Source organism: Athalia rosae, chromosome 5 (genome assembly GCF_917208135.1).
Source record: "Athalia rosae chromosome 5, iyAthRosa1.1, whole genome shotgun sequence".
NCBI classification, from domain to species: Eukaryota; Metazoa; Arthropoda; class Insecta; order Hymenoptera; family Athaliidae; genus Athalia; species Athalia rosae.
In genome coordinates, this window is record NC_064030.1 from 9,454,550 (window position 1) to 9,479,159 (window position 24,610).

Consider the following 24,610-nt stretch of genomic DNA (forward strand, 5'->3'; position numbering starts at 1 on the left):
TCACGTGAGTTTCTCGCCTTTGCCTTGGAGAATGTACTCCTACGTCGACGCAACGCGCGACGCTTATCCCAGTTATGACGAAATACCTTTTAATTATTTCTATCGCCCTCAGATTGTTATCGCACCTCTTTTGTTCAATCCAATTAACAGCCTCAAGGAGAAATTTCACCGGCATGCACGTGGTCCCAGATCACGATTCCGCGCCAAATAATTGATCACGAAAAAACGTGCATGGTGTCTGTCGCTCGTAAAAATATATAATTTGCCTGTGAATTTTGTTCCAACAACGATACATCATCCCAAATCTTTTCGTAATCATTGTATAGGAGGGCAAAAATCATCCGAACACGTGAAAAAATAATGTTTCAAAAAATCATCGGCATTTTTAATGACATGACTTTTGACCTAAAGAGTTTACAAAACTATATCCTTCGGCTTCGTCCCGATGCAGTCCCTGGTGTCTAAACAAAAATGAATCAAAATGACTGGAATCAGGTAAATTAAACCTCTGAGGTGACGCTTGCACCTGTCATTGGATTGTACAAAACCTTCCTTTAAAGTTCAGTTTCCCTGTGGTCTACGTACGCTCTGTACTATGTAAAGTGACGGCGTCGCGACGCTGCAAACAACGCGCAGAATCTGCAAGCACATCAGCTTTCGCCGTAGAATCACGAGGATTTATCCCGTGCGTCTTTCTTGGACTCAACGTCGCTGACGGCTTCCGCTCTTCCTTCGCTCTCCCGGCGGTAAGTACAATTGAATTTTTGTCAATCTCAAGTCAGCTGCCGAACTGTTTTGACCACTTACAGTTGTGATATTTTCCCTTCTTTGTTTACTTTTTTTCTTCGCCGCAAATCTTTCGTTGATCGTCTTCTCGATCATTCCAGTCGATCGGTACTACATTTCAACCCCCTACATAAAATCAAAAGCGAACGATTTTTTTCCGAAATTATTTCCGCGCGATGGACATGTGCTTCGTCGAATCATGATTTGGGTGATGATTTAATTTCAACTTTTCATGAATCATTAAACTTTGAATCGACGAATTTTTTACGCGTTATCATACATAATTCATAACTGTTCTGGTGATAAATCATAGAACCGTTCGGTGCAGCAGCATTAATGTCTGAAAAATAACGAATATCAGGGAGTTGAGTTTGCGAGGATCCGCTGCGGTAAGTGTAACGAGATACCCGTTGAGGGGAAGATGCGAATATGAAGAGAAACTTAGTGCGCGAAGCCAGAGGGGAAAAAACGAGTAAAAAAATGAGAGATGTTTACGAGGCTCCAAGGAAAGACTACAGTTTTATCTTATCCCATGGGAATTTGGCTAACGATATCCCTAGACAGAATAATTAACCAGTTCGCGTACATTTCTATAGGTGGTTCTTTTCCATTTTTATCTCATATATAATTCATCGAAATGATCATGATTGTATCGATGTATTCAGACTCGTGATTGACAAGGTGAAAAAAATGAATTCACAGTCTCGTCGGCGGCTCTGACGACACAGGAAACTTTTAAAATAACAACAATTGGACCATTCCGGTCAATTGTACAAGCTTTTTTAGTTTTTATTCTATTTTAATGCCAGTATCACTCGATTATATCGTTACAGAGATAATTGAATAATAACTTGTTGCTTTTCCTGAAAAATTATGAACCTATCTGACTATCTTTTACTGGTTCTATATGATCCATCTGGAAGTGTACAACATTATCGTTGAAACGAGCGATAATGGGGGAGAAGAAAAATGAATCAGCCTTGCATTCGTGGGTTTGATAAATTTATATGCAGTTTTTCCATCAATATTCGATCTCCAGTTGAATATAAAACCACATAAGATTCATGTCCCGGAAATTACGTCGGACGGGCATTCACGATATAATAATTGATTGCCATTTGACGGTAGCAATTGTGGGGCGTCATCACTTATAAAACATGCAATTCAGTTTTACAAAATATTTTCATTACCTATAGGTGCGCAAAATGTAATAGGTGCGTTGTGAGGTATCTAGATCAATGTTGCGAACAACGTTGCAACAATTCGCACGAGTTACAGCTTTCTCGACGTTTATACTGAATATCGTTTTCTATATTTTTATGTTACGCAGACAACCTTCAGAATGAAGAGTACAGGTGGCAAATAATGATGAGGCTGCCGTTCGTACATTACACGCAACTCTTCATTTTCATTTTGTAAGTATAAAAAAGGTTAACCGAATTAATCGAATCAATTATTAATTGATACGCTACATGGGATTAAAAAAAAAAAAAAAAATGAAGAATAAAAAATAATGAGAAAAATCGTCGAGCTGCAGCAGCTGGTGGTATTATATAGTTACCATGCATTTTACGATGTTTAAAGTCAATTGCATTTAATTGCTATCTTAATAGTTTAATCGACGCTTATCCACGAGGCACAGGTTCGCCTCCAGAGTTTGATCAGGGCACTTCGGTCCTCCCGAAGATAAGATGAAGCGTGTCTTGTGTGGATATTTGATCTGTCAATTTATCCTCTGTTTAATTTCACTGCCGAAATCATCTTCCACAAAGTATAAATGAATCATAGGTTTACAGAATTAGTGAATTTTTTCATGATAAATAATAGCTGCACACGCGATTATTTGATTAGTGAGCTTCGGAAAATTAGTAATCTGCTTATATAAGAATCTATCTACGTTATTCATCGCCGTACACAAAGTCACCATGAGCTATAACTAAAGAATATTTACCCACACTTTGAAAAACTGTTTCCGTTTTATCATTAAATTACTTTACAGTTTGTTCAACGCAGATGCTAAGAAGAATTACTCTATACGCCCCAGAGTGGTTTTACCTGAACATTATGTAAAAGGTTGGTTGTAATTGAAACATATAAGTATAACGGAGTTTGATGGCCAATGGATAATTAATCGAAAAAATTCTCAAATCAAAGAAATCAGACCACCGTCGAGGAAAGGGGCGCCGGTGATAGTCGACTTCAACGTTTACGTTGTCGACATCAATTCCATTAACGTCGAAGACATGGATTTCCGGTTGGTACTTTTATTTCCGTTAGAAGTTCTCTGTCGATTTTCTTATTTTACATGAATTTTTCCTTTTCCCGAAGGGTCGACATGTTCGTTCGTCAAAGTTGGACAGAATCGCGACTCCACATGCCCGACGACATCTTTGAGGAAGGTGACGATTACGTTACACTACCTCCCGAATTCTTTGACAATTTATGGCAACCGGATCCGTACTTTTTGAATTCCAAAGTTGCTGGTAAATTTCTATTTTTTATTATTCTATATTTAGCGAAACGAAATCCATGAAAATAATTTAAACTCTATGAAATTTCTTTTTATAGAACCGCGATCTCCCACCAGAAAAAAGTTTTACTCACAATCAAACTCGCGAGCTCGGACAGTTTTTCATTCAAATGTTTGCTGATTGGAATGTTGAATCACAGCTCATTATACGGCTCTCAAAATAAAGAGTTCCGATACAATTCTTCAATTTATTCACTGTATCTCATATTTTCACCCTTGTGCGCAACCCACTCAATCCGTTTCCTTGCCAATAATAAACTTTTCACCCACATGATAATATCATATTCCATGCATGTGAAATGCGAGTCTCTGATTAGCTTATCGACCTTCGTCCAGCCTTCGAAGTTGTACGAATCAGAAAAAAAACAGAGATTTTAGTCACTATCCTGTAAATCGTGTTTGCGAACAACATAGATCTGCGGGCGGTTTGCTATTCAATAGCGGCGTCCGTATAATTTTTAAATTGGAAAAAATATGACGATAATAATGTACAGCGAAAATATTGATTGTGGTTCTTTTTTCGATTGTGTTTTAGAAATTGCGATGTTGACTCATAAATTTTCTTCGGTAACACTCTACAGAAACAAGACGGTGCGATACGCTGCCCGAATGCACGCCATTATAGCTTGCCAAATGGAATTTCAACTTTATCCAATGGACATTCAAGTCTGTCCAATCTACATTGAGAGTTGTAGGTCCTGCTGCTTTTTCTTGATATTTATTATCACCTGTACGTTCGCCTCACCTTCAATCTTTGACTGTGTTCAATGGTCTTTTTTCTTCTAGTTTCTTATAATAATCAAAAACTACGTCTGCGATGGGGCGAAGGTGGAGTCACGATGAATCCAGAACTAAAACTGTTACAGTACAACATCGGCAAACCCTTGCAACTAGAAGAATCAACCGGGTACATGCTGGAAAAAAATGGTAAAAAATTATTCCTACTTTATCTAACATTTGGTTGGTCTGTTCATACATATCCCTCTAATTTTTGAGCGTATGCTCGAACCTCGTATTGTAATTAAAATCTGACCACGGCAAAAAAAAAATAATCACGAAACGAAGTTGATAATTGATTTTCGTCTTATTATCACGCCAAAGTGTATCTTCGTCTACTCAATTAATTGCACCGATCAGTACGAGGGCGGGATCAATAAATCATTTTTAATTTTCGATAAGCCTCCGCGCGCATTCGATATCGATGTTCAAACTCATTGGATACACACAATCAATCATGGTCAATCGAATTTGGACACATACAATTTCGGATTAACATTGAAAAAAGAACGAATAGGATCCCTCGAGAAGTATCGAGACGGTGCCCGCGGCTGTTTCGAACCCAGTTATCTACGTGTCGCTGATGATCGTATAAACGCCGGTCCTTGAATGTTCGTCCAAAGTTAAACTCGAATTCACTATATACCTATGTTAGATCAAGGATGTACACCATCGTCATTCCAAGTCGATGTAATTGAGGCTCACTTACAGATAGGTATACACACATGTATAGTCATATACAATGTGTATAATGCAGCTTTACATGCGGTCCTATGTAGCCAGCAGATGTTTCACGACAATTTCCGCCATGATGAAATTGCAGCTTTTTGCGCTCGACATAGTTGAAAATTTTGATCTTTAATTCGACTTTGCGATTTAGTTCAAACCGAAGAAACGTTAATACCAGAACTTTCGGCGGCATAATCTCGTACATGGTATCCCGACTGTGTATACATTTGATTGATTTAAAATGACGCTCGTATCTTATCTAAATTTTCAAAGACGATAAAAGTGAGAAACTCTCGAGGTAAACTCTTCGAGAACCATGACGACCTGTTTCGTCGAAATAAAGACATTCCAATATGTTTTTAGAAAAACACGCAATACAAAAACACTTCCATGATCGGAGAAATGAAGAGACCAAAATTGCCGAAGTACGTTTAAATTCATCCAGAAATTACTCGTGCGTAATAACACGTAATGTAAGTCCGCTGTTCTAGACGGCGAAGATTATCGAGCAGCTAACGTTTGTGGAAGTTACACAACTCAATTCTCACGGCATTAAAATAGCAAGTAGTTGATTAACTGTTCGCAGTTCAGTTTGTATCACAAATTAGTAAAAATACTATGCTTGGTATTTACTAAAAGGAAATATCCACAATGATTGGTCTGCGAAAGTTTAAAAATAGAAACCATAACGATGTTAAAAAATGAACGATTTGCAGGTAACTTTTCGCGGCTCGTTGTCTACTTCCGATTTGAAAGACAAATCGGACATCATCTGATCCAGACTTTTGCACCTTCGACTCTCGTCGTTATGTTGTCGTGGTTCAGCTTCTGGCTTGGTTTGGACGCTATACCCGGCCGAGTTGCTTTACTCGTTACGAGCATGTTAACACTCGTAACAATGTTCACCGGCTTGAAGAGCGACATACCACCTGTTGCTTACGTCAAGGTAAAAAAAAAAGATACTATGGAAAAAGAAAATGACAAAAAAAAACTATCTGTAACGTCAGCAATGTGCTCTTAAAAATGAAATTTAATAACTAATGAAACAGGCGCTGGATCTTTGGATGGCTGGTTGTATGGTGTTCGTCTTTGCAGCGTTGGGAGAATTTGTAGTGGTCAAAGTTCTCGATCTACGCTATCAGTTGGAGATCGACACTCAAACGACAAATTTTCCTCGAGTACTACCAATGGTTCGTAATCAAAGATCTTCATCTGCTCTTTTTTCGACCATTGTTCAAATAAAAATTCTCATTCAACAATTAAACACACGAAATCCATGAAAAGGTAAAGCAACACAAAAAACATGTAACCGGCGGTGACCATAGGCATATCTTTTGATCAGGATATACGAAATCCTTCCGATTATTTCGACCGATCAAGAAGGATTGATGGTTTCCGTTGTCACTGATCGTCCCAGAGTTTCGTAACAACACATGATAGGTATAAAATATTCATTACTTTGTTTGCGGTTCTTACTGAGTTACGTAATCGACTGCGATCACGTAACCCACAGGTGATCCTTGTTGGGTGTTAAAAAGTAAAAATCATATCTTCTTTTGAACGAATGAAGTATGCTAATTTTTTGATTTTTTTTTTCTTGCACATCAAAGAGTCGTGATTGGAAAATTTGGAGCATATTTTGATTACGAATTTTCGAGTGAGAATAATGTGCTGATTACCTCTCGCGTTGCAGTCTGAAACACACACCTGTATTAATACAATCATATAATCAGAATTGTCGGTTTTAATGACTATGAGACGTTACCAATCTTATGGCTCTTTAAACACATTCGCGATCCAACCGCTAGTTGATATGATATGGTATCTACACAGATAACGCGTCAAGACCCAGAAATGCCCAGAAGAAATTACGTTCACCTACCTACGTATATTATCTATTTCACAACGATGAATGCGTCCCTCGGCGTTTACTTTACACGATTACTTAATACTTACGATTACTTGTTATACTCTCAACAATTTAAACTGTTCCCATTCCACAGTATACACGAATATGACACCTGAAAATTGCTGACCCTAATTTCTACTTTGCACTAGAAGAACCTTTGCGACTTTTTTTTTCTCTAAATTATTTTTACTAAACATTTAAGGGGAGATAGGAGAAAATATGTTTATTATTACAGAAAATAGCAGCAATGGAAAAAACTCCTTGCATGACTGCGTGGGATTGCGAATCTACTTACGCTCCTCAACCAAGGCAGAAACGTGCCGGAAGCCGACTCTTGCAGACTTCTTGGATCGAACACGAACTGGGAGCGGCGATGGAGAAGACGCGGTGGAACCAGATTGATCGTAAAAGTAGAATTGTTTTCCCTGCTTTATTCCTCCTATTCGTTGTGCTTTATTGGCCGATACTTCTGCTTAAAAAAGCGTCTTAATCAAGTAGCGATTCGATGTTATTTTTCCGATTTTAGATTCATGTTATTTTCTTTAAAAACGGGTAAGACTCAATGACGACTAACGAGTCTAATCATAAGTAATACCTGTGTCTCTGTGTGTACTAAGAAAGATACGTCTTGACCACGGTCTATAAATAATACTGAAAAAATTACTCAATGACTTTGCCGGCTAGTTCTATGTAACGCTTTAAAAATTAATATACGGCCATAGATATACACGGCATTCGTTGTAGAACATTTGATGCAAAACAACGAAATATCTTCCTCGTATATCATGAGTTGAGGAAGATCAAAGATATACCTACCGATCGAGCATTAGTACAAGTATCACAATATAATTTGACGAAAGAAGTAACGATGAGCATCAATAAGCGGTGTTACGTTAATTTTTCTACTTATTTATGTTTCCTTCGAAGACAAGACTTAGTGGCTGGATATTCATATTAGAAGTCGAAACTCTATTTTGCGATAAACGAGTTCATTCCGCTAAATCTTTTCGCTTTGTATCGGATATTTCAAGTTACTGGAATAAATTTATCGATTGTGCCATCATCAGCGACCAAAGAGAATAATCAGAAATCAGTTTTTTCTGATTCCGTTATGGTTCCGTATGATAAGTAATAGCTCTGTAATATTTGTGTAGAAAAAATGACCAAAAGAGGAAAAAGAGAGATGTATATTTTATGTAAAATAAATTGGAAAAAAACGCAGTTGTGTAAATACCAAATTATGAAAAATTTGTATTTTTAGGGTTTTCAAAGTATGTACAGATCTTATAATCAATGAAAATTTAATCGACCTCCATTTCCTCGGTCACAGATTCATTTTGCGCTTCCTCGTCACTCGATTCCCGACTATTTTTCTCTACCTGTGCTATTCGCGCTTTATGTTCTCCCAGTCTTTGAATATATTTGATCGTATATTGGTTGAAGTCACAACTGAAAATCAAATTTAATTTTTCATTAGCCCGCATAAATCTTCACAAAAGGGACAAAGTGTAACGTCGAAAAATATTACTCACACTTTGCTAAGGTCATCGTATTTTTTCTGCATATTTTTTTGCAGGGTCAGCAAGACGGGCATCTGTGTAGATGAATTTATTTTCGATCCCTGCCTTGTTAGTATCGCGTCAATCCACAAAAGATAGAAATGGATGTGCCTCGTATTCTCCAGCTCTGACGCGATAAACTTTAATACTTTTTCTATGTATACATCAGAGAGGCCTGTTATTGTCAGATCAGCTGAGACAGAAAGAAAAGCATTTGCATATAGTAATTGTTACAGATATTTTATAGTTCATAACTAGTAAATTATTAAACGCTTACCATCCTTGTAGGGAATGTTCTCAATAACTTCTTGTATCAAAAGCTTCTCGTTGAGCTTCAGTGCCATCATAAGTGCTGCAATCAACCAATAAAAATATATTAACATGTTGGCTTGCTTGAATAAAGACCTGCTCAGTTATTGTGACGAACAAATTCCCTGTTATGAAGATAATAGGAGATAAACACGAACCTTTGGCATGTTCCCTTTTATATAAAGTTTCTTTTACTGTCTGAGGTGTTACTCCGACATCTAATTCAAACGGATCGAACACCAATCCCATGTCCAATGAATATATCAAAAGTCCTTCTGTGGTGGCAGCTGCCCAGGATTGTCCTGAAATTTTTTAACAAATTAATCGGTTTTTTTCAGGTAGTTCATCGTACGTTGAAGAACGAAGTTGAAAAATTTGTATTTTTACCTGTGGGAGAAAACTGTAGTCCATAAACTCTAACCTCGGGTTTATTACTTCTGCTTGCCATGTCACCCTTTCGAACTCCTGGTAAACGCAGGGCTACTTTTCCTCCTTCCGTTTCATCACGATCTTCGACAAGCGCCAGATTTCCAAAATCAGTCATTTTTCTACGATTGATGAAATCCTATTCGCGGATTGAGGCAAGGGTCATCTATCACTATTGGAACAATTTTTTAAATATGGTATCTTGATAACCTAAACTCACATCGACAGCATCGAAGGATCGATTCTGGGTGACTTCAAACTTCTTCAAGAGTATGGATTCCTGGATATTGTAAATGCAAACGTTCTTCGACTGCCCTCCGGCAAGTATACACATGCCATCTGCTGTATAACAAAGACTAGTGAACGCTCTGAAATGATATGGTAGATTTAGTGAATACTTATTAGTGAGTAAGGATCAAATATCCAAAATAATTTACACACTTTCCCTGTAAACTTTGTTTTGCAGTTACAAGATCTGTATCTGATCGTCCGCTACCGAGATCCATTCTACCTTCTATACTCCCAAGTTGGTCAGAAGTTTTGCAATCAAAAAAGGAAATTTGTCCATCTAATGTCGCGACAGCAACTTGCTGTCCATCTGGTTTATATACCACGCATAAACCGTCAGCTGTGAGTTGGATTGTTTCGTGACTAGACCCGCTTTCGATCGCATTCCACAATTTCAGAGTCTTGTCCCAGGAAACTGAAGCTAATGCCGAACTAGCAGGACTCGGACTGAAGGCAAGACTCGCGACTGGTCCTTCATGACCACTCAAAATCTAATGAAAAAGGTAGCAATTATTTCTGATTCTAATTGCTAATATGAGATTCGAAATACTTACTTCAAGAAGCCTTCCAACTTTCACACTCCACAGAAAAATTTCAAAGACGTCTTGTCCCCCAGCTGCGAGGAACTCGTCGCTAGTATCTAAAGCTAGGCAAGCAAATTGTACAGGACGAGGCGACACCAAAGTACGAAAATTCCTATATCTTGTCATGTCGTAGGCTCTGACCGTGCCATCAAGAGAGGCTGAGACGATGAATTTTCGATTGTGGCTGAACAAAACTCCGCTAATAGCTGAAGTATGCTCGTGAAAAGTGATCGTACAAAATCCAGTTGATGCATTCCACAGTTTGACTTTACCATCATCGCCACCTGTCACAATGTACTGTCCATCAGGACTGTATGCCAAACAATTCATGTTTGTACCGTGCCCCTGCTGTTTCATGGCATAACTTTCACTCTGCCATTCCCAGACAAGGAGTTGGCCTAGGCTGGAACAACCAAGGGCTATCCAGTCTCCAGTGTTGTTCAATGAAATGGCAGATATGCATTGGTCTGAAATGCTAGAAGAAATATCGAAAGATTTTTTGTTAGAAATATTTGCTGACTATCTAAAATGTCATAGGTATTTTGAAACTATCGTTTACCTAAGGGAGTGGATCATGTTAACTTCTGGCATTTCGTGAATGAAAAATGCTCCATGGCTAAAACCAGTGACAAGAATTTTTGTACTGCGATGATAAGCGGCGGAAGTGAGAACGGCATTTCGGTTCTGATTTTGGAGTTCATTTCCTAGATAGTGTCTTGCTAATCTTTTATATCGTAGAGGTTCTACTTTGGTGTCTTTTTCTTCAGGCTCATCTTCATCTTCTCCGTCTTTTTCAATCGAATGTTTCATCGCCCTTTTTCCCTTTCCAGGCTTTTCCAAGGCTTTATCTAAATCGATATCATCTTCGCTGTCGCTATCCTTGGGTTTTTGCTTTTTTACCCGAGGCTCCCATACTTTTAATGCATCAGGTTCAATGCTGCATTCCCAAACACATAGTTGACCATTGCTGAAGGGCAACCATGAAAAGAAAAAGATAAGGTAATAAATCGGAAAATTAGTCAGGAGTCTCTTACCCACTTGACTTTCATGATCTACTACCTGCTAATTGTGGAGATGTCATAAGAGTTTTTTTCAAAGAAGCATGCCACTATAGAATTTGTATGGCTTCCAAATGTATAAGTTCTAAAGTTGGCCCATTTGTCAAGACTATATAATCTGGTGGCGTTATCTCTTGAGCCCACCGCTAATATTTTTGAATCTGAAGACCAGTCTATGAAGGTAGTATCGTCTTGAGCACCGTGAAAAATTCGTTCCATAACAAATGGATTGAATTCTCCCGTCAATAGGCCAGGTGCCTTGAATACAAACACTAGAATAATTTTTAAAAAATTGAGAAATCTATAATCAAAATGTTTATAGTTTCTGTTAAGGAAATTTCAATTCACCATTGTTCTGTTTACATGCAGCAAAGTGTTTTCCATCGGGTGAAAACTTCACACATGCTACCGGTCGTTTGAATCGGTATTTGTGAATGACTGTTCTGCTTATTAAGCTAATTAAACTCGCTTCTCCTTCTGCAATGGAATTGTTAGACAAGTTTCAGGTTCCAGAGTTTTATACTTCTGTATAAACGTAAAGAATACAGACTGTCTATGAAATTTATAAGTGCAGACCTTCATTTATTGCAATTAATGTGACTCCATTTGGTGCTATATCGATTGCTGTGAAATTAAATCTACTTTCAACTGGAAGCGTCATGGACTTATTACTGTGAACAATTGTACAATAGTCAATAGCATTAATCATCACACAAAATTTAAAAATCCTAAGTAGGTACTGACTTTTTTAGATCAAAAATTGTAATTCGATTGCCCACCGGGCTGATAACGGAGTATCCATCAGGAGAAAATATTAAATCTCCTTTATTGTAAACGGTGCCCAATAAATTACTGAACTGTAAATAATAATATATTGATTAATATAACGTTATTTATAGGTTAGGAATAGTAAATTGTAAGTAAATATGTGAAAATAGAGTTGATCGTAAGATCACGAATTTAAATAATGTGAACAATTGAACTATACTGATAATACCTTGTAAGCAAACTTCATTTTATTTTTAAAAATTGGAAAACATCAAAGTAATAAGTTCAGATGTTTTTGATTTCTAAAACCACATGTTTAAATGACTCGTGGTTGCGTTTAGTAAAAAAAAATCGCTATGCAGCGCAGCTTTCAATTTAGGGTGGCGTTCCTATCGAGTCATGTGTTTAAAATCGGGCGTCGGCTAATATAAATAAATCGTAAATTAACAAAGACATATTGAGTGGAGATTGATTATTGCATTCTCTTATTATTAAGGAAGCATTTTGCTATCGATTTTTCATAATCGGAGAAACAATTATTTGGAAAATGTGGGAAAACCGTAGAAATGAAAGTCACGAGACTTGATAGACCGTAGCGCTTCGATCGTTTATGAAACGTTTCGTCCAGTCAGCGAGCCTACATTTGTCACTGACGTCAGCTACCAAGGATAAGACATCGAAGGCGATTCGCTTTCGCTGAGTTTCAGTCTAGTTGGGAGCCAATAGCAACACGATAGACATCCCACCCGACCAGCGCACATCTCACCTCCATCCTCCCCGTCACATGACCCTTTTCACTGTGTAGGCCATATTTGACAGTGCCACTAGTTTAGTGAAGTGAGTGTGTGAAGATTGTTCTTCTTCACTGACCTGTGTTTAATAACCTGTAAATACTCTAAAAACTAAACTCGCCAACATGAGTGCACTAACGGAATCAGCTCCCGTCTACGGGCCATTCTTTGGAGTTATGGGTGCCGCCTCGGCTATCATCTTTTCCGGTAAGTTTCGGGCTTCGGCTGTTTGCAAGAAGCGCAAAGTCCACGATTTTAGGGAACCTGTCGTTCATTGTTTGGCGAACGGTCAATAATCTAGTAGACCAATTCACCCTCACTGTACAATCCGAAGTCTGCCGTTGGATACTTTAAATTTGCATGCACAGGGAAAGATGTCATGTTTCACGAAAAATAGGAATTGTACAAAAAAAGTCCTCGGCATATAAACCTCCAATCTATGAAGTCTGGATCCAATTTTGGAGCGCCATTTTCCCGATCTAGATTACTCGTTTCGTAATGAGTAGAAAACGTCGTCTCGTGCCATTTTACTCGCATATACCCAAACTGTCGTCTTCGCAGTCAAAATTGCGATCAGGCATGTTTCATAACGGTTATTTCTCTATCCCTCTTTTTCATTCATTTCTAATTTACTTCTCTCCTTCTGTATCTACTCATCTCGCTCTAGCGGAGAGATTCCGTTGCTACGATCGAAATTCACCGATCGTGATTCCCGGGGAATCTTACGACGACGGTGATTACCTAGAAACATGTTAAGGCAATAAGAATTAGCTACGGCTGCTAGGCATTTGTTGCGCGCAAAGTCGAGTATATTCGTCGTTCGTCGTGGGCGTCAGACCTTCTCTATCTAGAAATCAATACGAATCTCGCTCTCTCGAGTCTCGACTCTCGTCTCTCGTTCTCCCCTGCGCCTGAGACGAGGAGCGAGGCTTGCAGAAATGGTTTCGATCGCAAATTCGGAGCCGGCTCTATGAAAGCCCTGCTCGGTGAACCTGGCATAAAAAAACACCAAGAGCTCGACCTCGTCGCCGTCCAGAAGATTTTGGTTCCGGGCCAAATTGGCCGCTGAAAATCGCATATCCTGCAGAACATATCATCATCTCTTTAACCCCATTACGTTAGAATATTCGCACCAAAAATTTCAATCCATTTTACCACTCGAATCAGCATTGAAATTCAAAAGGAATAGAAAAAAAAAAACATACAATCCATGGGCTGTGCCACGCCCCCCTAGCTGCTCACGAGGCTTGGGACTTACATGATTGTCATGTGACTACCAACACGAGTGGTCATGTGACCGGCACGGCTCCTTGTAGTAAAACATGTACTTAATGATTCGAGTCACTGAATTGCAAACTGAGATCTGGATAATTCACGACCCCAAATAACTGGGAAAAATTCCGTCGATTTCAATTCCCGTATATCAAGGGCCTTTTTTTTTGAAGGTTCAGAGATTACATGAAACATAAAACATGTAGCCGGCAAAAATTCTAGCCTTGAAGAATTGCCGTCGTTGGCATATCGCGAAATGTTTCTTCTGCCCCGCCCCAAAATCGAATCTTCCCATGCTGTCGATTGCCTCTAGTAGAATCTGTACTTTTGATATTTCAGTTAATTTCGATTCAGCGAATATTTCATTCCGTCAGCTCATTTTTCTTTCAGACTTGTTTATTTTATTTTTTTCGTTCCACTATTTAATTTTTCAAAAACCAACCGTCTCATGTCGCGCAGCTGGCAAAACTCGAGAAAAATTTAGTTGACCTCTGAAAATAGTCTTTTTTAGATGCGATAATATGCAATGGTCAAAGTTTCTTGGAATAGAAAAATTTAAGGCTAAAAATTTTTATGCGCGTATATAGTATAATATAGTGCCTCCTCGCTGCCGTCCATTTGTCACGCGGTATCTGTGAATCGTTGATAGCGAAGGGGCGTAACTATTACGTGATGTGTACATACGGCCTAACATAAAAAACCCGTTGAATTTATGCTGTTCGGATGTTAAACCGATGCCGCTTTATAATGTGCAGTTACGTATACGTGGAAATTCTTACGGGATTTTTGCACAGACGACCACGATTTTTAAATCCTTACACCATGTTTTGAAAATCGAACTTCAACAGCTGGTCATACCATTTGTGCTATTCTTTATATTCACGGTTTAGAATGCTCATAATTATAATGTCGACATTCATTAATTTCCACGCTCCCAATTAACGGCCAGCAATGTCATAGCATTCATGCGGCCTGAAATAATATTTTTATATTTGCGGAATACCGGTAAGATGTAAATGAAAATTTTACAGCTCACGATTTATTCTGTAGTGCACGTTGCATAAGAATATAATTATTAACATTCGACGTCATTAAATTTCTATACTAAAAATTTTTTTGCTTCGCCTTCGGCTCTGTTTAGTATCAGCTATGTAAACTTTCGTGGTCAAATAGGTTTTACTGAAACGTTAACTTTAAGAAAGTAAAAACAATTCGAATACGAATTCATACCAGAAGCGATATGAAACGCCCGAGTGACTCACCATTTTATTGAGTAATGTTCGCGCTCACTGCCGCTGCTACTGATTGTGACTAGCCTTTCTATGTAAGATAAACCTATATCACGCAAAAAAAAAAAAAAACGTCAACTATTGTTTTGTTAAATGATCAGCAGTCGAAGTGAGTAAATTTAACAATTTAGTATAAATTGTCAACCGCTGTAGTCGCTCGCGAAATTCGCTCGATATGGCTTGATGAAAAATGAACAAGGAACCACCAAGCATATCTGCTTGTTACTTCCGTTCGGCATTTCAGGTGCTTGACTCGGATGTACAATGTTGTAAATTATAAACTTCTGGCGATGATAATATTGTGCGTGCAAAAACGATTCGAGAAAGTATGTATGTACGTAACTATACGCTAGGCGCCAGATAGGCAGAGTTTTTGGCACCAACTCAATATAATACTCTGCAGTCTGCACATCTATATAATATAATTGTTTTATGACAAACGCGTGGTTTCTACTAGAAAAAAAAAAACCAACAAATTTTGCCGGCATTAAGCCACCGAGAAAAAATTCGACACTGAAACGCCGACAAGATAATTGCACTACGCATAAGTAGGTATCTCGAATCCCTCGTCGAATCCCATTTCAAGATAGCGATTATTTCGGCTGACAATGAGAATAAAACCTTTTGGAATTTTCGACCTCATTTGATTGATAATGATTATCGCTGTGGGCTAATGTGAAAGAATGGGTGTGAAACACTCGTTGAAACATTATATATGTATTTAATGTTTTCTACTTTTCATTAGCAAAAATCATATCAATTTCTTATTTCTTCTTTTTTTTTCACACAGCTCTTGGAGCGGCGTATGGTACCGCAAAATCCGGAACTGGTATTGCAGCCATGTCCGTCATGAGGCCCGAGCTGATCATGAAATCCATCATTCCTGTTGTCATGGCGGGTATTATAGCCATTTACGGTCTCGTGGTGGCGATTCTTATCGTGGGGTCGGTGGAGGCGGCTCCAACCTACACTCTTTACAGGTGAGTTTAATCAGTTCCCTATCAAATTTAATCTAAATAATTATTCGTAATTTTGCAGGATGTTTTACGCTTGATCATAATGCGTAGCCCGTAGTCTCCTCCAATGAGTTTCAGTTTGTCAGGATCCTATTTCTCACATCCTGATTTATTTATTTATTTACTTATTGACGCTTCTTTGCCGAGCAGCTGTCGCGCGAATATACGTTGAAGCTGCAGAGGTCGATTTAAGCTGACGATATAAAAGCTTTTAAGAGCTTCACGAGCTTTCGCAAAAGCCGCTCTTGACCTGTCGGAAGATTTTTTTTTATGTCATGCGGTACAAAAACAAAAATTAACCCGTATTCGAAACGCCCGTCTAGTTCGTATCGTAAGATTAATGAAACCAGCTATAACATTGAGTCATTCGTCTTTACAGGTAAAAAAACAATTGCGGAAATATAAAAAATTTCTTGAATCTTATAATTTCAAATATAGTCTCGAGCGCGAGACATTGTAAGTTAATTACTGTAGTATTCATAATTAATCGTATAAGAAGACGGAATGTCGATTACAATCATTGATGTATTTCATGTGAATTCTCCCAGGTCAGGTCAAGTAGGTCTCTCTCGAGGTCTCTCTTATATATTGGCATTCTTTGTACGTCTTTTTTTCTGTTGTAGGTCTGTATATACCTGAAAGCCGATCTATAAATTCCTGTACTTGATTTTCACGTAGCCTATATACACGTACATAGGCACCTGTACCTGACATTTATGTACGAAGTTTCTAATCATACCAGAAAGGCACATGGCTTTAGTTTGGTGAAGGAATCCTTTTGGTGGATAAGAAAATATTTTTGGGCATTGTATACGTATATCGAATAACGTTCGAACATGTTCAAGTATTGTGTCTGCACTGTAGAGTTTGGGAGATCAGTAACTCTAGAATTCACCATTTTACGGATCAATTGGAGTTCCTTGTGAAAGACCAAGGCTTATCTCGCGATTGTATTTTTCGTCGGTAGCGTCACTCGAGTGATACAGGTTATTGAAATGATTTTATCGCGTCACAACCACCGTGTAAACTTCCACGAATAATTGCCAGCATTGCAGACTCGTAAGAATCTTTATAAAAAAAAAAAAAGCCAATGCGTATCATTGTGTAAATTATATTCGTTTTTCAAGAAATTTTATAACCGCTTCGAACCGGAATCCTCAATGAGAATTGAGAGTGCAATGCGACCTTTTATTAAACGTCGATACTTGTTGCGGCCGTTGGCATCACAGCTGCCAAAATCGAATCATGTACGTGTGAATTTATCTCTCGGACATATGTTTTACTGTTGGGATTTCCCGCTTCATTTTTTGGCACAAACTTGACAGTGATACTTCACTTCTTCGGTAATGTCAAATCTACTTTTATTCTTTCTCTTATACACCTCATGAGAATCACTATTTTCAATAACGATAACGTTAAATAACCGGCGAATCACATACGTGTATACTCATAATGTTCGCGTAAAGCGAAAGCGTTTTAATTTTTTTTTTCTTGTTCTCAATCCTCACCCTAACATTTAAAGTGAATAATTTTGTTGCGAGAAAAAATCAATAGCGTCAATATGAATCGTGAAGTGACGAACAACGCAATTTGTCGTCGTTGACAAATCAATTCTTTTTTATTATCCGATGCATACATAATGTCCCATTGCAACAGCCGTTCTTACAACTGGCCAGGCACGCAAAGGAGGAAAAAGTAACATATGGTTCAATCACAAGTGCACGAATAAATGATCTGATTTGATTTTTTTTCGTTTTTCGAATTTCTTTTTTTTACGCGTTTGCTATTTATGGCTATTCCATACGTTATGTATGTACGTACATAGCTAGACTTTCGTTACGAAATTGCAACCATACGTCAATATTTATTAAAAATAGATTTTCTACTCTGCAAAAGTGTTTTAACACTCGACCGTGTTATATTTATAAATTGTACTGTATAAACTTTTAAGTTATATTTATATTTAACCGCACGTTTTTCAAGGCCTGACCCCAAAAATCAAATGTCACAACAGAATTGTAAAACCTTAATTTCTGAAGCACCTTCATCTCGTCGTACGTAATCTACAACTCATTCTGATACACTTTTAGATCCTATATTTTTCTTTTTCCCTCCAGCATTCCATCCCTTAATTTATTTAAGTATACCTATCGATGTAGCTCCTTCGCTACAATATGCATACGCACGTTTATATTATATGAATGTATAAATATTCATTTTCCACTTTGCGCACGCGCTTTTGATGAGTCTAATTCGATCTTATGGCCTCTGCAGAGTTCTGAGTGCGAATAAACTGCGGATGCTACCGTGAGAATGTTTCTTTTTCTTTTTTTTTTTTTTTTTTTTTTTTATTTTTTACATGACGCACGAAATTCCAGTAGATGAAACTGATTTTTTGAAATTGATGACATACGAATCTGCAAATTCTGCGTATGGTACCACGGGATATACCAAAGTATAAATATTTGAAAATATATGTAAGATAAAAAATCGAGGGTGTAATTCCCACGCAGGTAGTGTGTAGGTATACTATGTACCTACGCGAAACCAACTACCAATTGGCACACAGTATTATACCTATACATCACTAGAGTCTAGACTCTAAATTCTAAACTATAGTTAGATTGCTCGTCTGGACACGACACACCGGACGGATATAGACCCGGTTGTCATTCCGACATTTTTACCTATACAGCGTGTCTTTCTGTGACGGAGTAACTACCATTGCGCACATATTGCTACGCAATTTTATAGCCAAATGATGTATATGAATCGCTGTATAACCAATGGCCAAATGACGCAACCGAACCGCGTACGAAATTACTTCCGTCGATGTTGATTTGGTTTACCGTCCTGCTGCGATGAATTTATATCAATGAGAAATCGAAGATCCTATTCAGCACAATGCAGATTTCCTCATCATTTCGAGAATTAAATTGAGTAGTAATAACCGAAAGATGAAATTTTTATGTTTCAGAGGATTTGTTCACCTCGGCGCTGGACTTGCCGTAGGATTTTCCGGGCTAGCTGCAGGTTTTGCAATTGGAATAGTGGGTGACGCTGGTGTAAGAGGAACGGCCCAACAACCGCGTCTGTTCGTCGGTATGATCTTGATCCTTATTTTCGCCGAAGTATTGGGTCTCTACGGTTTGATCGTCGCCATCTTCCTCTTCACCAAGCCGTGAAGTGGTACTACAAACGGGACTAATTCACGCGGGAATATTTTTCTCCCCCCTAATGATAAGGCCATCGAAAAAATAAACAACTACAACATCGATAACGAGATCAACATGAACAACTCACTTTATCACATTCGCAATTATTATCAAAATCTAATTCATACCCCGACGACCGTCGCTATCTCATTGAAAAAAATCATCAAAGATACAAATGATGTTGATGATAATAAAAAGAACAATGAAAAAAAAACGACGCTGTTTCACATCTGTGAACAACTAGTTGCACTGATTCGAATGTATTAGTGCATGTGACAGCGGTTTATTGATATAATTTCATTTGTTTTTTCTTCTTTTTTTTCAATTTACGTAGCTGAAAGACGATGTATCGCAACGAAAGATAAAGGTATTCTGATGATAAATATTGAATAAACGGATAATGAATTGAATAATAAAAAGTGATAAGAATGCGAGCTGCACAAATATAATTTATAATAAGAACATATAAAATATATAATAACGCACCGCTCCAACAGCCGACGAAAAAAAATCATAATCATGTTGATAATAATTTACCGCTAGAAAATTCTATTTCATCCACTGCGAATTAGAAAAAATAATAAATTTGTAACTAAGGGGGAGGAATATTTTCCAAAGTGTCAGTCGCAAATTCAGACACGCATCATATCATTTAATTAAAAATCGTCATCGTCGCACCAATCACCTTCGCAAAGGTCACCGCCACCAAACACACCAACCACAAAATCAAATAAAAATATTAACGTATTTGGAAAAAAAGAAAACCATCATCGCATCACTGCGGATCGTCAAAAAAGAAAAAAATGAATTGATAAGAAATTTATTTTCTTCAACTTAACGAATTATACATCTACTATCCTATATAATCAGCCAACTATTACTTGTACTGCTCTAATATCGCTACATATTATCGTAGCGTATGTTACATTGAATCTTCATTGCATATTTTCTGTTGGTGCATACCATGTAGACGTTTTCCTGATGATTCTCCCTTAGTGTACCACGCGACATCTTTCAAAAAAATTAAAATTTTGAGAAATGAACCGAATGCATACAAGAAAAAAATCATCACGAAGTAACGCACGCGTATACGATTAAACGGAAAACAAAGGTGTATAAATCAGGTATCCAGGCCTCTCCCTTTACCTCAACACCATCAACAAGTGAATGCATGCGGACACAACTAAAATTTATACTAATCTAAACGAAGCGATATCATACAAAAAATAGTAACAATCACACACAACGGCAGCACAGAACGTTCATCTTTTATTATGCACCATCGATGATATTGTTGCGTCGGCAGTGACAGCAGCAAAGTCAGCAGCAGTAGTAATAATAGCAGACATCACAAGTTCAGGAGTGTGTGAAAACCAAAAAGAATGGAAAAAAAAACAAACTTACGAAAATACTAAGGGCGATTGTATGTGGATGTGCATATGTATGTCTATATTATAAATGTATGGATCTATTGGTTGTGTTGTGAATAACATCTATTATTATATTGTCAAGATTCAGGAAGAATGAATAAAAAATCAAATCTAACGGGGAGCAAAAGTAATTATGCAATTTGATGGTGGGGTAATATTGTTATAATTATTGTCTATACTATCATTGCTACTGTGTTGTTATTATTATAATATTAACATCATTATTACTGAATGGCGGACATTTCGATGATTGGTTGAGTTATCAATTGAAGACGATCGATTAGAAAAAATGGGGGGAGGGGAACAATGAAAAAAATTATACTAGGAATCACAGAACACCACTAATTTAACCGCGAGATTTGTCTCTTTCATTTTGTATAGTACATACTGTCAAATCAATCGGTCGATCATTTTTAGCATTTAGTTTTAACATTGAATTATTAATTAAATTAATTGGCTCCAACGAGTGTAAATTATAGAGAATCATATGATTATTATAATAAAACGGCAAAAAAAAAAAAATTAAAATAAAGAAAATAGAAAAAAAAGAAAAAATAAACAATCACATACATATGATAAAAACTGTAAATGCACAATTATATTTTTAAACAAACGAAATGTCATCAGCACGTTTGTCGTGATGATTTTTGTTATTTCTTTTTTTTTTTTTTCGTTTGTTGAGTACAGTAGAGCAAAGGAAGAAGGAAGAGAAGTTTACGAAACGTAATTATCGAAAGTAAAGAGAGGAGAGGGAATGAGCGGATTCGATAAAGATGGAAGTTTTTAAAAATTTTATTCTTTCGTCGTATTTTCTGTGTATATCTGTAACAAATAGAAAAAAGAATTAATTTAAACAACAATAACTGAAATAATTAAATGAATTAACGATGTCGATTTAACAAAATTTGTACACAACGACGACGATGGCGGAAAGAGAGAAACAACTAATTACAGGAGACGGATTACGTGGAAGAAAATACATATAGTAGAATTGATGAAGAAAAATTATATATATATTGCTGATGAATATAAAGAGAAGAAGAAGAAGAAGTAAAGAAGAATATAAAGTAGAAGAGGCAGACAGACATTTACAACGTAGACGCGCGAATGTTACAAAACAAAAAAATAGATAGTGGAGATGAAATACGCGATAGTATTATAAGAGGTCAAACATAAAAAATATATGTATAGCAAAATATATTTATCGATAACACCCGCGGGTTAGGCTAGTAGCGGGTGAGGGGGGTAGGAAGAAGCGGAAGACGGATGTTTGAAATCTAAAAAAATTGTCGTTTAGGCCAACGACAAAATACGTAGCCGTTTTTCATATTTTTTTTTCTTCGGGATGACCGGCTCCGATTTCACTTCCATTTCTATTGCCACTGCCGCGTATGACATGCATTGCATTATTACATTAATCGCGCGGGTGTACGCGGTGAAAATATATGTACCAACTCATTGCTAACGTAATACCAGGAGTTAATGAAAAATATATTTAAGAAAAAAAAAAAAATTTTAAAAACAAGGAAGAACTGAAACAACAAATTACAACAGAGTGAAGTTGTTTGTCAACGAAAAGTATAGGGAAAAAAGTAAAAATAATAAAAGATGAATAAACAATTAATGATTTAAATAAATGAATACAATTTGTACATTCCATAATAAGTTTGTTCACACCGCGCGGTCGGCCGCGTTGATTTAATCAAGGCACGAGGGAGCCATTCACGATTTATAATAGACGGTTTTGAGGAAGAAAAAACCTTTTCATCGTCCACTTAAACGGAGTGCGTGTCGGGATTCACCGTCGACGAGAGAAACCTTTGAATAGAAAAAAAAGTAAAATAAAAATCGCGGATACATAGTCCGCCCAGCCGATCGTTTGGGAGCTGATGATCGGATGTGGCCAGTACTCGGAAACGCGTATTATTGTTACTTTCAAACCACAATTACAACAACCGTGATAATTTTCGATAACTTATCAACTCGAAGAACGGAAAGTCGACGCGTCCGACCGGCACGTTAATTATTGACTGTCCATAATATTTCTTAGCTAAACCGATCCCGCATGATATGAAAGTGATTTTTTTCGTATCATCTATTTTTCTCTTATTTATATCTGTTATTCTTGTTCTCTAAACGAAACATAGAGTATATAGATGACGGTAATTGATACAGATTCGTTAACATCAGGAAATTTTTACAGCGATTATAATATCACAGCTGATGCCGGATATGTATGTACATACATTTCATGCATAATAGTAGCAGCAGCTTAATGGTTGTGTATAAAATAGATAATAAATGAAAATACCTTGTATCTTGCGGGCGGAAATACCGAGACGAATATCATCCACTTTGTAACGCCGATTCATTCGCTCACTCGTTCGCTCGCTCACTCGCTCGCTTGCTCGCCGCATTGTAATTTTATTTCACATCGTTAATAAAATAAATAATCTCTTGTTCGGAGAAAAAAGAATTTCAGAAGAGGAAAATATCAGAAATAAGGGAAAGCTTGCGCCTCGATATATCTTTATGCGTGATTCCAATTGAATACCTGCACATATAATTATATTGTATTATTGTATCATGAAACAGCTTGATTATAAACGCGCTTAAGTACGATTATATATACGTATAGTTTGTCAACCAATAACCGAAACATTTTTAAACAAACATAGATGAATTAGATGAAGAGAGAAAATAAAAAAAAAAAAGATCAAATACTGCAGTTCGCTGTAACACCGCGATTTTTACATGTATATATAAGACCCTGCACGTAATAGTATATAAATGTGTATTTCTGCATATTGTTATTGTTGTTATTATTATTATTATCATCATCATCATCTATTATACACACATATATATATTGAGGAAAAAACATACATATATGGATATATAAAGGCCTAGGCTAGATTAGGTTTCGCATCACTACAATTTATACACTGTGTCGAACGAACGTAGATGCAAAATGCAGCATAAGACTTGCAGTCTTCTGCAACACCAGACTGTGAAAATAGCGTATATACATACACATAATATGTATGAAGTGTTAATGCATAAACTATACTCACATACTATAGGCGTAGAAGCGAGAGAGTGAGAGGGAGAGAGAGATACATAGAAACAAACAAACAAACAAACAAACAAGCAAACAAAAAAAAATAAAAATTTACAAACCGAGAAAAAGAGAGAGAGAGTGAGTGAGTGGCAATAGTTAAAAAGTATCATAAACGAGCACTGGCAGAGGCAATGAGAGGGATTAAGTATATGTAAAAAAAAAAACAAAAAAAATCATTGAAATCTGTGAAGACGAGTAGATGAAAAATGAAAAAAAACTTAATATCAATTATATACTATTTAATAAACCCTTCGCCGCCCCTGCAGGGACATTCTTCCAGTGTTATACTAATAGATTCATTGTTGAGTGCTGAAAGTGATGATCAATAATAATATTTATGTTACAATTTGTCCTCGATGTTACAGAAAAAAACCGTGTTTAATAAAAATTTAATTTGAACAAAGTTCGTAGACGAAGATATTTACTCATTCTATAATCATAATCGTATTCATCCCTATCACTCCATATACCCTAGATATTATTTTTTTTCTCCTTTTTCTTTAAATAAGAAATAAGAAAAATTTATTCCGAAAAATTCTCTTCCACCGTTTCCGTAATAATATTGTAAAAGAGTCAAATTTAATGTAACGCATGATAGGCTAGCGGAGCAATTTCCTAATCTCGCCTTAAGCTTACGTAAAAAGGGCAAAAAGCCTTGGTTTTCCATTGCAGCCTTGAAAGCAATTGCAGCTATGATTATAACTGCGAGTTCGAAGTCGTGTTCCATAAACATCGAGGCTATACTTCCTATTA

General features: G+C 37.0%; 3 protein-coding genes across 6 annotated transcripts; 2 read left to right on the top strand and 1 right to left on the bottom strand.

The window, feature by feature from the left end:
- Positions 1-612: 612 nt before the first annotated feature.
- LOC105692884 (glycine receptor subunit alpha-4) lies at positions 613-7,952 on the top strand. 4 transcript variants are annotated; one of them, XM_012412396.3, is made up of 10 exons: positions 613-746; positions 2,117-2,201; positions 2,786-2,859; positions 2,941-3,040; positions 3,115-3,269; positions 3,852-4,007; positions 4,103-4,243; positions 5,539-5,768; positions 5,872-6,012; positions 6,967-7,952. In XM_012412396.3, the coding sequence occupies exons 2-10, from the start codon at positions 2,152-2,154 to the stop codon at positions 7,219-7,221; spliced, it is 1,302 nt and encodes a 433-aa protein (XP_012267819.1). In that variant the 5' UTR covers positions 613-746; positions 2,117-2,151; the 3' UTR covers positions 7,222-7,952. The 4 variants fall into 4 exon arrangements, 3 of the variants coding, with proteins under 3 accessions (XP_012267819.1, XP_012267820.1, XP_012267818.2); XM_012412397.3 differs by lacking the exon at positions 613-746 and adding an exon at positions 1,039-1,175; XR_007278594.1 differs by lacking the exons at positions 613-746; positions 2,117-2,201 and adding exons at positions 2,281-2,557; positions 6,107-6,262 and having other exon boundaries at positions 6,967-7,103.
- Positions 7,953-7,958: 6 nt separating this feature from the next.
- LOC105692883 (periodic tryptophan protein 2 homolog) lies at positions 7,959-12,083 on the bottom strand. Its single transcript, XM_012412394.3, has 14 exons — positions 11,953-12,083; positions 11,700-11,812; positions 11,532-11,626; positions 11,304-11,432; positions 10,957-11,227; positions 10,457-10,864; positions 9,868-10,372; positions 9,467-9,804; positions 9,246-9,393; positions 8,987-9,164; positions 8,758-8,901; positions 8,568-8,642; positions 8,264-8,483; positions 7,959-8,180 (listed from the first exon to the last, which is right to left on the bottom strand). The coding sequence occupies exons 1-14, from the start codon at positions 11,968-11,970 to the stop codon at positions 8,033-8,035; spliced, it is 2,790 nt and encodes a 929-aa protein (XP_012267817.2). The 5' UTR covers positions 11,971-12,083; the 3' UTR covers positions 7,959-8,032.
- A 357-nt stretch (positions 12,084-12,440) lies between these two features.
- On the top strand, positions 12,441-24,260 carry LOC105692873 (V-type proton ATPase 16 kDa proteolipid subunit c). The gene is made up of 3 exons (XM_012412375.3): positions 12,441-12,721; positions 15,866-16,055; positions 19,069-24,260. Exons 1-3 carry the CDS (start codon positions 12,640-12,642, stop codon positions 19,274-19,276), a joined length of 480 nt encoding a protein of 159 aa, XP_012267798.1. The 5' UTR covers positions 12,441-12,639; the 3' UTR covers positions 19,277-24,260.
- The last annotated feature ends 350 nt before the right edge of the window (positions 24,261-24,610 follow it).